Source organism: Lepidothrix coronata, unplaced genomic scaffold, assembly GCF_001604755.1.
Source record: "Lepidothrix coronata isolate B3197 unplaced genomic scaffold, Lepidothrix_coronata-1.0 Scaffold78, whole genome shotgun sequence".
In the NCBI taxonomy this organism is placed as follows: Eukaryota; Metazoa; Chordata; class Aves; order Passeriformes; family Pipridae; genus Lepidothrix; species Lepidothrix coronata.
In genome coordinates, this window is record NW_016690258.1 from 3,989,631 (window position 1) to 4,004,482 (window position 14,852).

Consider the following 14,852-nt stretch of genomic DNA (forward strand, 5'->3'; position numbering starts at 1 on the left):
TTGTAAAGTAAGTACAACTATAGCTGTGAATGCACCTCACAGGCATATATCCATTCCAAATATGCAACCAGAGAGATTACTTCTATAGTATTATTACAAGATTCCTGTTGAATTCCTTTCTTTAATCAGGATGGTAGTGGTATTTACTGGCTCTGAAAATCCCAGGGAGTGGGAATTGTTTTCATCATAAATGGGTGTAGTGTTCTGCAGATGTGCAAAGCACCCAGAGCCTTGTTGAAAGACTGAGACTAAGGACTGTTTACACACTTGTAAGTAACTTGAAATATTTTTATATACAGCATAAGGGCAAATATCTTGATTTTGATAAGACTTGATAGAAGTAGCTACAAGTTGGAACACAAAGATAATGTTTCTCTGGAGTAAAAACAAGGAGAAAACATTCCAGCTGTAGCTGACAATCTTGCTTTGAGTGTACTTTTCCTGCCTTAGTCACTCAAACTATGTAGGTTTCAGTGTGGTTTAGCTTTATTTTGGTTTTGTTTGTTTGGGTTTTGGTGGTGTTTTTCTTTGTTATGGGGTTTTGTTTGGGTTTTTTGTTTGTGTGTTTGCACTTTTTGTTGGGTGTGTGTGTGTGTTTGTTGTTGTTTCAGTGCCAAATACTTGGATTGCATTAAAGGCTCCTGACCCCAGTTTTGTATAGGTTGCTTTCTGGTTTGTTATTTCTAGATGACCATTTATTAAGCAAGAGAAAAAAACCCACACCTAAACTCATGAAAAACATTAAGAGTTCTGACAGTGAAATACTGTCTGTCTTTCCCCGGTGTTTATGTGAAATGATCTGGCAAAACAGATACTGAAGAAATAATGTATTTTTTGTGTGCTTTCTCAGATGATAAATGTTCCTGTCTCTCTGGAGAATTTCTTACCAAATGCTGATTTTTGCAAGCAGAAAGAATCAGCATTTCAAGTTCTTTTTTTTTTTTTTTTTATAATGCAGCAAATCAGAAGTTGTATCTGCTCAATCTTCTAGACAATTGGAAATCCACTTATCAAAAGAAAAGATCCAACTATGACTCTAATTTTTCATGCACGTTTTTTTATGGAGGTCAATTATTTATAGTGAAGCGATAGTTGTTTTCTCTCCCTTTAATAACAGTGCACATGTATTACTACCTAAGTTGCAAATGATGAGAACTTTTCAGTATCCTCTAAAGGAATAAAACTATGAAATACTGAAAAAAAAAAGAGGGTTTAATTTTTTTAATTTTAAAATTAAAACAAAAGCTTTATCATCAGCTTCATAATTTTTACAGTGAAGGGAAATGTCAGTTTAAGGCATTGCTTGGAATAGCCCTTCAGAGCAGCAGTACTAAAGGTAGTTGGCAAGTCTGGAGTATAAAGGCCAGCCTGGCTCAGTAACTGGTTTTTTTTTCACCACTCCACGATAGCATTTTGTTTACTTGGAGCCATAGTGGCACAGTGCTGCATTCTCAAGATTACCTTAAAATGAAATAATTTCATTTAAAAAATAATTTGAACTTATTTCAAAGGGACTTTGCTGTTTTAGTTTATTTACATTAACCCCAAATTTAATATGTAAAAATTTAGTGGTAGGGAAATGATGAGAGCTGGAGATCTGAGAGCCTCTGCAGTGAAAGGAAGAGAATCCATTATCAATGATGGCCTTCTGTGGTTCTGGTTTTTTCACTGTCTTGTGTGATTCAGGTTTCTTGCATTGGCAGTAGTTATAAAAACAACTACTTTCTAAATTGAATCTAAATTCCCAGCATCATGCAGAGTGAGTGCTAAGAGGATGTGCACAGACACAGATTAGGCTGGCACCTCTTCATTCCAGACAAAATTGCTGGAGCACAAGGACAGTAAAAACAGCTGGTGCTTTTTCCAACCACGTAATTTCTCCTGTTTTGAGACCTTTCACTGATGCCTGAAAAAATAGAATTGTTTTTTATATGACTGTAAAATACATACTATGCAAACCTCTTGTGATGTAAACCTCTTGGTTAGCAGGGTCTTGCAGATCAAGTAACCACTCCTAGTTGGTTGGGAATGTTCTTGAAGGTTTCCAACAACTGACTAGACAGGCACCATGCAAGATGTGTGGTCTTTTCAAATAGATCTTAAATAATATCTTCTGTTTCTTCTTTTATGTTGGAACGTTAGCTTTTAAATTAGCAAAAAAAGAATTTATGTACTATGAGCAAGCATAGTGATAAAATCAAAAATTATCAGTTAAGAAATCATTCACATCTATTTTGAGTACAAGTTATTTTTAATTTTCAAAAGCACCAGTTAATCAAAATTGAGAAGTGTGGCTTTTTAATATGCTCTCACAAGAACCTAACAGAGTACGTGGTAGGATTTTGTGTGTCTTGAAAATTTTGTGGACTTCAACTGTACCAGTCAGTTTTCTCACAAACCCAGTGAATAATTGCCTGGTTTTCTTCACTTGATGGCAAAGCTTAAATCAATAAATCTGATGACCTGAAAGCAATCTCTTCCAGTGATGCATTTTAGAATGCTTTCTGAGAACTCAAAGGTCAAGTCTAAAGGAAACTATTTTTATCAGAAGGTGAGATGTTGAACAGGATCTGTGCAGCTGGAAATAAGTGATTCAAATTTGTACTTCATTTGTTTTAAATTCTCCAAAGCTTCAAATCCTGTGGGATGTGGACAGACTTTGACATCATTAATTACCTGGCAATGTTTTCAATTTGCTGATCATTTACTACAATTTATCACAGTATTTGTTGCAATAATGTTTGCCTCTCTGTCTACTGTGTTCTTGTATTTGCTCCAGTAAATAATAAAAATATATTTTTCTATTGTAGACAAACCACTCTTATCTCAAGTGATGGCAAAATGGACTTGCAGAGTTAAAATCAGAACTCTGCTTGTGATATCTAAGTGCCAACCAAGAAGGGGGGAAAAAACTAAATCTCCCCTCCTTCCCCAAGGGAGCAAAACCCAAGTGGCCTGCTTGAGGTTTCTTAGGTTGCTTAGGCTGCTATCAAAGTCTCAGACTAGAGACTCATCACAGGAAACAGTGTGGAAAAATGAAATTATTACTGAAATTGTGGAATGTAAAAATTTTATTGCCCTAAATATTTACTGACAGCTTTGTATTTTTAACTTTATTTTGAAATTATCTGCAAATTATGTTTTATCAAATATTGTTTCATTATTAAAATATTCACACAAGTTTTCACAGAGAAGTATAAATTTTAAAGCAAGTCCAAAGTGTCATTCTACCTTGAAAATCAGTTTTGTTGGAAGAAATGGGCACAATGTTCTCCTAAAATAGAATCCTTTCTTCCATCACCAGCCAGGACATGACTGGTCATGACTTATTCACTGTTTTGATCATGTTAATGTTCATCCAGGCACTTTGAACCACTGTTTTTGATTGTCCTATTCTTCATTCTCTGGAGTTATACAAGGAGATAATTGTAATTCTGTAGGTGAATTCTAGTGATAAATCTTTTGAATAATACCATTTCATTTTATTGGCTCAAATACCGTACTGTGGGTTGTCCTAAGGGTTTGGAAGGTATTTTTGGCACACAGGGATAAAACTGGCAAAAGCCAGATATGCCTTTCTTCTTCCTTGCAGTGTCATGGAGGTACAGGTTGTGAAGAGGTTGAGGATTTGGAAATGGGCAGTGATTAGTTCAACATAATCATACATGTTTTAGAAGGAGATGAGCAAACCACAGCTGGACTGAAAGGCATCTGTTCTTAGAGCAGGGGCTATACTGGAATGACACGGGAAAGAAGATGAAAATAATTCATTCTTACAAGCTCCCTTATAAACATTGATAAAGAAAAAATTTTGATATGCAGAAAATAGTAGATAAAAATAGTTTGGAATATATTTTTAGTGCCTAGGCATTCTGAGAGAGAGTCACATGGGGACACGAGACCGCACAGTGATGCTCATCCATAGTGCATAAAGGATCCTTTTATGCTTGTGTTGGGATGAAGACTCACGTTCCTGTGACTTGTTTAGGGTTTTCTTTGCATGGAAGTGTCTTGACAAGCTTGTAGTGTATGTATTTATAATGTAAGCATTGTATGCAGCTTGTGGAATAGATGTCTACAGGAAGTTCTGCTTAGGAGGAGGAGGATAATTCTAGGTTGCTGAGACTCAGTGGATTGCCAAGCATATCACTGGTTTGAAATGGTTCTTGGATGGGATACATGTATTTTTGGCTACTTTTTTTTGGCTGTTGTTTAGTTGGGGGGAGGTGTAATTTAAATGTTGTGAAGGGGAATTGCCATTTTCCTACAGTGCACGAGATAAATATTTTTATTATTGTTTTAAATGGAGTTCTGGTTCCAATCCAGTTGTTCTCTTCCTGCAATGGCATCTTGGCACAAGGCAGTCTGCTGTCACACCAATAAATGTCACATAAATGAAGAATGTCAGTATAAGTGTAATACGAAACTAATAATTAGTTGTCAAAATTTCAGCTGGTTCCCTGTGAATAACTTTTCCCTATTTTTTTTTCTTTTTCCAGAAATACAAAGAATATGAGAAGGATGTTGCAATAGAAGAAATTGATGGCCTCCAGCTTGTGAAAAAGTTAGCGAAGAATATGGAAGAAATGTTTCATAAGAAGTCTGAAGCTGTACGGGTAAGCAGCAGATCAACCTGCTATTTCCTTCTGTGATGTAAAACTAAGTATATAATTTAGGTTTTGCTCTGAAGGCTGTACTAGCAATTGAAGGTGCTGAAGTGGAAATGCGAAAGCATTCAGAAGTATTTTAGGATCAGCGTTCAAGAGAATAGATATAAATTATTTATACCTTCAGTGGATAAATGTAAGAGAGTTTGGGCTACCAATTTCTGATATGAGTTTGTAAGGTATCATTTGTGTGCAGTAAAACATAACTACATACGGTTGTGCATTAAAATGTTAGATTTCAAAATATCCAACCAAAGCAGACTTAATTTCACTGCTCACTCTTACAAAAATAGTATTGCAGGGAAATATCTGAGTTCAATAACTGTCCTTTAGTTCAAATCAAGAAAAACAAGCAAAGACTTCAAATGGAACTAAATACAAAATTCCTTTAATTGTGGTAAGTACTACATCACTCTACAGGCAACTTAATAGTGATCCTTAAGTAACTATAGACAGCTTTCTGTACATCTGTAAGTTTTTGTGTATTTGGTTGGTTGGTTTGGTGTTTTTTTTTCTAAAATCTCCATTCTGATCTTGCTTTTGCAGTAGCTTTCATGCCTGTGAGATTTACCATAAGAAAGAGAAAAAATTCTGACTTCTATGTTTTACTGTATCAAACAGGAGCTCGTCGTAACTTGCAGGTCCTAAAGAATAACTGATCTTCCTGTTGTAGTTTTCATTTTGCATTATTTTTTTCTAGAAATGGAGGTGACTGCCTGGAACAGTAGTTCCTGTTACATCACCTGTGTCAGCAAACTACCAGGACATTCTGGTGATGCTGTTTACCAGCAGCTACTCCATTTCAGCCAGGCTTGTCTGCTCAATTGAGTTGAAGGTATTTATGTCTCAACCGCAGAGCCGAAAGCATCACCCGAGGACAGGGATTCCATTTGTGTAACTGTAGACACAATTTCGCCCCCAGTCTTGTATTATTTGTTATGGTGCAAAAGGGAGGAAGGAATTTGGCTACATTTTAGAGGTTGAATTTTCTGGGCTGACAGTGAAGTAAAACATATTTCAGCTTGTAAAACGGAGCGCGCTTGGCAGGGAAGCAGAGAAAGACAATAAACGTGGAACCCCACAATGCTATTTTTACAGTCTGTTTTTCAGAGGAAAAACTACACTTTAATATGTGTGCAACAGCTTCCAGAAGCCTGCAGAATATTGACTCAGGGGGAACTGTTTTCCTTGTTCCTTAGCAGAGAAAACTGCTCCCCTGAGATCATAACAATTTGAAAAAATCATTCTTGGAGTTGCACTTATTTGGATCAAGAAGTGACCAGCGAGCTGCACACTTGCTGGTGAGGGAATAGAATTCCATGAGCGAGGAGTGTTGGTGGGGAAGAGCAGTTTGTGTCTCAATTAGAGCTTCCTAACAAATGTTTAGAACAGGTGTGGTCTCTTCAAACAGATGGTATGTTTATCTAAGGAGGAAAAAAATGTAGGATCAATATAGGCCACCATGCTCTGGGTGAAAATGGGCCCAAATTCTGTGAAGTTAAACCATGTGTATAATATTGAATGAATGGATTTTAGTGGTGGAAAAAGTAACTGAAATCCAGAGCCTTCTTTGGACGGTTTCTGTCTTTGGAAAGGAAGCTAAAAGCTTGGTTTGGACAGGGTCACTTCTTTTAAGAAATGATCTGTTCAGTGTAGTTTCCAATAGAGCAATTAATTTTTGCATAATTACATAAAGTGGTCAATCTTGGTTGCTAGAGCTGTAGTGAGTGACGTGTTATGTTCTGGCAGTAAGTAGTGTTTTGTGTTTTACATCCTGAGAAGTACAAAAACTTTTGGTACAGTGCAGGTTTTACAGGAGTTTCATCTGTATATCATAACTAATTTTCCCCTCAAATCTGGGGTGGGGAGATAGGAGTTACAACACTCCTATGGACCTGAGATCTCTGCTCCACTCTGCAACCTGATCATCTTGCCTCTAAAATAATGCAATTTTGATACAAGCTTTTGATGGAAACTTGTGCAAGAGCACTGAAACATAGAGTTCAGAGTAGTATGTTGGATATATTGGGGTAAATACGGAATGAAAAGTACCCTACAAATATCTCTCAGCCCTAAAATAATGGTGTCACCATAGTGAGGGTTCAAATCCAAGGGCTCAGAAAACGTGTTCCACAGTTAGCCCAAATTGTTACCCTACAATACTGATTGTATTAGCTTCATGTAGACATCAATATCCATGGTTTAATCTAAAATACTTTTTAGATAAAACATTTTAAGCAATGTACTTCTTTGGGTTCTAGCAGATATAACAATCGGTGACAAATATTCAGAAGGCCATAGCATATAAAATGTTTGATTGGTAGAAAAGGCCAAGAAGAAAGACCAGGAAATATAGAAATAGAATGGCTTGGAAAGGCCTCGTGGTTTTTGTTTGGTTGGTTGGTTGGTTTGTTTTGCATTATACTTTCAAACACATTAACTTGTTCAAAGCTACTATCACGTTTGAACTCTCTTTTCCCTCCTCCCCCTTAATATTCTGGTTGAATTTTTATCTTTCTGTCTCATCGCTTTTCATAGTGATTAGTTGGTTCAGTATGATTTTTATCATATCCATCCCCTGTTTGAATTACCCTTCAGTATGCAATTATCCTATCACAGAATGTCCTATTTTTATGCTGTCAGATACATAAGATAAATGGAAAACTGAAAGTACTAAACCAATTATATAACCTTTTGTCATCTACTTACTGATGGAAACCCTTGCAAGCAACTTTCCAGCCTGTCCCCAGTGTTCACTATTTACCTCAGGTTTATGTCAGTTCAGGATATTCCTGTTAACCATTTCCTTCCTAATACTGCCCTACTTGATGGAATTTCAGGCAGGCAACTTTATATTTTATTCTGAGTTATTTGTGTCATGAATGAAGTTAAAATCACCTAAGAGCAGCTTTGATTCAGTGTTGCTGTTGCTTTGTTTCTATCTGTGACAAAGGTTGATGTATCCATTTGCTTTTAAGATTATGACCCTTGAGTTGGGAAAAATCTTACTGCCCATAAGGTGGCAGACGTGGAAGTGTTTCCTGCACTGTTCAGCAGTTGGTTTAATTTTACAGCCAAACACAAATAAACTCTTTGAGAGCCTTGTGTAGTCTGCTGTCACTTGTGGTATTACTGCAGATGCTTTTCCTGGACTTTTAATGATTTCACTCATAGGAAATGTGCTTGATCAGTCTTTAATGTAAAGTTACCCATGATTTTTTAAATAATTTTTGTAAGTTTTATGAAACTGAACAGCAATGGAGCACTATGACACAATGCTCAGTAACAAATGACTATAAACTTGAAATTGAAAAAGAGATGGAATTAAAATTGTTCATTGGGTGCTTTAACATTTCCTACTTATTGGCACAATGGAAAAAAATTCCAAGAAGGCTAGAGGGAAGTGAAAAAGAAAGCAAAATGAAAGATAAGTAAGTTATTAGGGAATATCCCAAAAGCTATTATTAAAACTTCAGCTGTGCATTTAAGTTTCTATTTTCATTAGTCTTTCTCTGTAAATAAAGAGATCCTATAAAAATGATTGTTGATTTACTGGCAAGATGGCAAATGGAGTGTTAAGGATGATTTTTCTTTAAGGCAACTACCATTGCTGCAATGGAAAATGCAAATAAGGGACTTCTTTTTATTAACTTTTCCTACTGTAGCTACCTGGTGTTCATTGTGAAGCTGATTCTCATTATAACTGTACTGTGAAAAGTAATTGCTATTGTACAGTAATTCAATTTCAGTGCATTCATGCATCAGTAAACCAGTGGGGTTTATCTAGAGAAACCTGGCACTCTAAAGCTTTTTATCATGAAATTCCACATGCAGACAAATGTTCTTCTAAGGAGTAGAATATAAGCATTTACATTTAACAAACATTTGCAATGAAGAGAAATGGATTTTTTTCCACTGGTGATTTTTACACCAGTCTTTAAGATGTTTTCAGATGCTATTAGGATGATACTGTTCAGGCACAGTTAAAGTAATGTATGTGTTTGAAACGTTTCTGCTTATTCATATGCATATGTGGTTTGCACATTTGAGGCTGTGGATGTATATACATGAGGGTACAGATTTTTAGACACGTGCATTTTGAGGTTTCTATGTGCAAGATCAGCAGATGCAATTTACTATTGGTTTTCTGCATATATATGTACATAGGTACGTAAGCAAAGTATTAAACAACATGTACTGCATTCAGATATTTCCAAGCAAATACTGGTAAATTGGTGTCCTGGTCAACAAATTAATTTTTATTTAAAACAGATGTTGGTGGGTGCAATATGAACTTGGCTAGGTGAACACAGAGATCATGGCAAGTACTTCAAAGCTGAGAAAGTTCCTGAACAGAGGAATTTTCTTTATTCAGAGCCCTACAGAATATTTCCATAGAGAGAGTTTATGAAAGCTCAGTAGAGAATTCATACTGAATACTGTAGTCAGTGAGTGTAGCTTTTATTTACAAACCCTTTCCAAGTACTTTTTTCTTGAGTGTACTTGGAATTTAACTAATTTTTAGTGAGTAACTTAGTGGTAAGTTCTTCCCCAATTGAGGAAATAGTGAGGAATATTCCAGGTGAATTTTGAACCACTCTTTGGAGTCTGTTTTAAATGTACACAGACTTGAATGCCCACTGTGTATTTTATTACATTGTACTTTTATTCTGGGTCTCTATCACTTTGATCAAGGCTAGATTGGGAATGGCATTCTTAAGAAGAGAAGCAAATAATCATTCATATTTCATATTCATATAATATAATAGAAATAGAAAGATCTTAAATGTCAAAACTTATTAATTTTCTAGGCTCACTATTTCACAATGTAGAATAAACACTTTTCCATTATCCACTCAGTTCCTTCATTGAGCTAATTTGCATCTGCAGAATTAGAAGGAAAATGAATATCAATGTGCACTCTTTAAAACTGTGCTGCTCAGTGGGGGCTATGCTGACCTCTGACTTTTATTTTTTTAAATAAATATAGTAAGAAAGTTGGTGTTTTTTTACCAGCAGATGGAAATGGAAAAAAACCCCAAAACCTCAACATTAAGTTTATAATATTACTGAAGGAAAAATTATAAATGGTTGTGGGTGGAGGGAAATTATGGTGAATCAACCCAGTATTACTATAAATAGTTTTAACTGACAGAGTAAAGACATTACGAAGAAAGGAGAGATGGCTACAGTTGTGTTAATTACTGCTGACAAATTAAAGGTTTTCAGCAATATTTTTGTATTCACATTTAGTATTTTAACCGTAATTATTGCTGGTTAATTTTGGTGTCACTTAAATTTTGCTCACAAAAGGATACTCTACTGGTATCCTTTGTGTGTCAGTGACAAATTTCTGTTCTTGAAAGCACTAAGAGCCTTGTTTTTGCTTTTTTGCAAATTAGACTACACTGGAAAAATGAAAAGATGGTTAGTAATCCACTGACAGTCAGTGGGGGGGATTCAGTAGCATAATACATAACCTTGACAGTCATGGTTTGGAGAATATTTAAAGGTTCAGTAAATATTTTTCTTTATTCAGATTGGACTTGATGGTTGTTTTAGCTAAATGTGTAGAATTTCAGATATTCAACAAATAAAGGATTGGAAAACCTATTCTAGTGCAGACCAGCTAGATCACACGTTGCTGCTTTGCTTTTTAGTTCTTTGAGTTTCTCAACAGACTTGTGTATTTATAAACAGATACTGCTAAGAAAACTGAAAGGGGAAAAAATGTTTACTTTTATTGTAGTGTAGGTGGGCGTCTCTTCTCCTTAACCTTTGTTCCCATCGCAGAGCTGTGGTGTGAGAGCTCAAACTGTCCTCAGGTGCTGCTGGTAAACAAGAGAAATGAAAGAAAAAGGTACACCATTTTCTCATACCTGTACTATGTGTGCAATGGACTACATAGGTTTAATGACAGTTAGGTTGGGTTTTTTTTTCTGTAAACCTCCCTGAATCATAGCAGGGGCCCAAGTGCATTGATTAAATATTTACCTCTTATATGTCCTAAAATCCAGCTGGTTCTGCAAAAAGCTGTTCTTTAAAGAGGTATAGGTAGGAGGGAAGAGGTGAAACCTGAAAAACTCACAGAATGAGAAGAAAGTCAGTGAAAACCTCAAGAGAGATCTTTTAGGGGATGATATGTATTTGTCAAGAATTCCAGGAGGTCATGTACATCACCTGGTATGTGCAGTATCCAGGGGCTCCTGGATGCATTACTGCTACAGTGCACACTGCTGTGGCTCTGCAAGTGTGGAGCTTTCATTGCCTTGGTGCAGTTTGAAATAAATATCTACGAAAAATGAAGCAACTTGAATCATCTTTGAATTTTGTCATCTTTAAAACTCTGGCATGTTTGTATGCTAAAAGAAAAAAATAATCCTTGGTCTAGTCAGTCTTAGGAAATTCAGTGAATTCTTTTGGAAGTTCAAATTTAGAAAAAAGAAGTATTTTAGGGAAAAAAGTATTCTTAAGATAAAAAGGAGGAAAATAAAGACTTTTAGAGAAAACTTAAAAGCATTTTCTGCTGGAGACAATTATGATGGTCTCATCTTCAGTGCTGAGAAGAGAAGCAAAAAGTATTTAAAGATAGTGCATTCAACTGTGGAATACTTATCTGAAAATACAGACAGAGAGAAAATCCAGCCACTTCACAGATTAGTTCTTGTATTAGGCTTCATTGCAAAAGTACATAATGTCTTTGCCATCAACATAAAATAGCTTTCCAGACAGCAGGAAGGAAACAGTAAAGTAGTTTTGGAAGAAAGAAGTAGGATAAATTAGTCTCATTTATCCTTCTTTCTTATCACTGTTTTAGACTATTAACATATTTTACATTAACATTAATTATCTTAACAAAAGTAGTCATATTGTCCAACTTGCTGTTCAATGTGTGATTTAAACTAGTCACTTCAAACAGTAATGTTTTAATTAAAATTTAATTCCACTTGCACAACTGTCACCTGTTCAATTTTCAATCATAATTCTTGTTTCGTATTGTAAATGTGTATGATTGAATCTATTTTTTGGAATTATAAAAATAAGTACCAGTACGTTTAAGTCATAAAAAAATGATGTTTGGTGTCAGCTCACTTTTAGAGGGTTTATTGATACTTATTTTTAATTGACTATAAATATTCTCTTGAGAAGATGCACTTACAGCTTACTCGCTGTTCATGTAACATCAGCCTATTTTCTGAGACCTTATGCTCATTCAATTTAATGTTTAGATGATTAAGAAAAGGTATCTTCCTAAAGAGAATGCTCAGTTTGGTGTAACTGCATCCGTACAGAGCAGGTTTTCAAGCCACTGCCTCCTTTTTCCATTAAATGAGCGATGCCAACCTCCTCTGTTTTATCTGTGGAGCGTGAGGGAGCAGCAGGAGCAATAGTGAGGAGGAGCCTGTTAATAGCTTTCTTGGAGGGATTTAATGAATGGTCATTTATCAATATTTTGAGTAGGAGAGAGACTATCCACCTCTGTGTGATTCTTCATTTTGAAGTGCTCAGAAGCATTTCAATGAAAAGAGCTGTAAAGAGAATTCATTAGTGTTTAAGAGCCTTAACTCTTCCTCTGCTCTTCCTGCTCCCAGCAGGTTCTGTGCCAGCTCAGGTGTGTCAGCTTAGCCTGACCTGCCCCGGGAGCACCATTGAGAGAGAAGAGCCTCCTACACAGATAACTGAGGGCAAATACCCCATTTATCCTCTTCACTCCCACCTTTCTTGAGTTTATTTGACTTCAGTGTAATTAGGTAGGAATATGCCTGCTTAATCTAAAATACTCCTAGCTTAGTTCATTTGTTATGTCTCTAACAGCTGATTACGTATTCCCAACGTGCCCAGCACCGGTCAGCACAGTTCCTTTGTCTCTCACCTTCTGGATTTTTAACACTTGCTGGTTCAAGAGTTATTCTGCCTGCTCTCATTTTTCTAGTTACTTTTATCTTCTTGTTTGAATAGAATTATACTTTATAGATTTATACAATAAGCCTTCTCCTTCTCCTACTTGAACAATTTCTTTAAGATTGGAAAACTGAGCAGACTGTAGCAGTGTGTTTTGAAGTGCACAGGCTCTCTAATTGTTCTAGGCAATTGCTGCTGGGGGTAGGGGTAAAGAAACTCTTTCCAGCTGCACTGAATTTCAGGTGATCACAATTTCTGTTAGAGTAAATCAGGACTTCAAGATTATCACTGTTGGTGCTATGTGAAACAGTTTTGGGAGGAAAAAGCAGTGAGATGAGATGCTGCTTTTCTTTTTTTCCTGGAAAATCAGGGGTTTATTTTGAGACTGACTTAACTGAAAATTTGGTTAATGTTCTTGTTTTGGACTGTATTTTGACAGCTGTGTGAAATGCAGCTGCAATAAAACACCAGATTTGATGGTGCAACTAGAATTTCAAACGTTTAAAACTAATCTTCCTTTTGATGAATACCAAGAAAAAGGCTCAGGTTTTTTTTGTTAGCATTAGACTTTTGAATTGTCTTAGCCTGTACTTTGAGGTACTTACTAGTTGACAATGGCTCTTGAAAAAGGAGTCTCCTTTCTGGCTTTCTCTGGTGCTTGCTCCTCTTGGCTTTCTCCTTTACTTTTCCTCCACTGAGCTGTGGCAAAGCTTTGCGTGGCTGTGCTGAGTAGTCTGAGAATTGTAAGACTGAATAATTACCCAGTCCAGAAACCCCCAAACAAAAACCCAAGAGAGGCTTTCTTTCCCTTAGAGTAATTAGAATTTTGTTCATTGTGCAATGAAAAATACAACAGCAAGGCATAGGAAGGAGATGGGTGATAGGAATGAATAAGGTCATATGATGGACACTGCTGCTTTTTATTTTCTTGTGGGAATCACAGTGATGACTTAAAACAATATTGAACCATCTTCCTGTTTGGATGTTTTTTTAAGCTCTCTAGTGGCTATGCAGCTGTTTAGGGAAATTGTCTTATCACTTGTGTGTAAGTCACTTCAGGTCTGATGTTGTTGTATGTGTTTCTGGGCTAAATCTGTTTTGCTGTTCATGCTGTACTTGGCAGGAAAGCATCTCCTCTGGAGGTGAGCAATTGTTAATGTATGGTAACTGCAGAAAGCTGAGCTCTGAGCTCAGACTGTGGGTGTCTGATCAAAAATCTTTCAAAGTAGTAACCTGAATCTCTAGAGCTTCAGAAAAATATGAACAAGACTTAAACTTCCATTTTCTGAGGGAATAAGGCAAAGTGGCACACACAGGGCGCGTATTGATTGATAGATTTGAGGGTTTTGCTAGGCAAAAGGGCAACATCCCAGGAACAATACAAACCAACTGAAGCCTGAGCCTCATAGTGTTCAAATTCTGATAGTATAAACAGTGGAGATCAACCAGCTTTAGGGCTGATAGGAGAGGTGGAAAGAATCTTCCTAAAACAACAGTCTCGCTGGTGATCAATTTTACCAATTGATCAAAATGTGCTTAAAAATAACATGTTAATGGATTTCAAATCACTTCAGAAGATGGACTCTGAATGTGAGGCTTCATGAAAAATGCCTAGGTGATGCTTTCCACGTACACAGCCAAAAGGATCTCGATACACTTCTGTTGTAGAATTAGGATCTGTGGCAGGGACAGCTGAACCCACAGCCCTGTAAGGCAGCACCGCTGGGCACTTGGGCGAGAGCAGGCACAGAGCCTGGCACCTGGGCTTGAGCTTGCTTTTCTGTTTTGAGGTGACACAAAGTTAAGAATTCCTGGGTGGTGGGAGCAGAAGTGTGAATTTTTTGTGCTATTTTAAGCTTGGAAGGAAGAATATTGTGTCACGTTCTCTTAAGCGCTGTGTCTTTTGGCTCTGTCTTTGGTGCTTGGCAATAGTAAGGACAAGTGTAGTAATTTATTTCAGGTGGCATTTCCGTGCCATGTAATTATGCCACATTAACTTTGGTATATGTTTTAAAATTAGTTACTCTGAAGGGAACAAACAATAAATTAAAGAGAACACTTTATAGCTTATTTTACCGTCCACATAAATAGATACAGCTACATATTCTTGGACTAAATGCATTTCTCTGTCATTTAAGCTAACACAGCATATCTTGTATGATTGCTTCTGGCCATGCTGTGCAACTACTCCAGGAGGACAAACTCTTTGAGTAAATCATAACAAAAAAGGTGTTTCAAGGAAGAAATAAACAGCTCCAAACTAATACTATAAATTGAAATTTT

General features: G+C 36.4%; 1 protein-coding gene across 1 annotated transcript in view; it reads left to right on the forward strand.

Annotated features, from left to right (window-relative positions):
- LOC108499708 (voltage-dependent calcium channel subunit alpha-2/delta-3-like) overlaps positions 1-14,852 on the forward strand; it is a gene marked incomplete at its 3' end in the record, with an annotated part of 209,852 nt that overhangs the window by 87,297 nt on the left and 107,703 nt on the right. Inside the window, exon 3 of the mRNA XM_017819853.1 lies at positions 4,500-4,616. Within this exon, the coding sequence (XP_017675342.1) occupies positions 4,500-4,616 (117 nt within the window). The remainder of the gene's footprint in view (positions 1-4,499; positions 4,617-14,852) is intronic.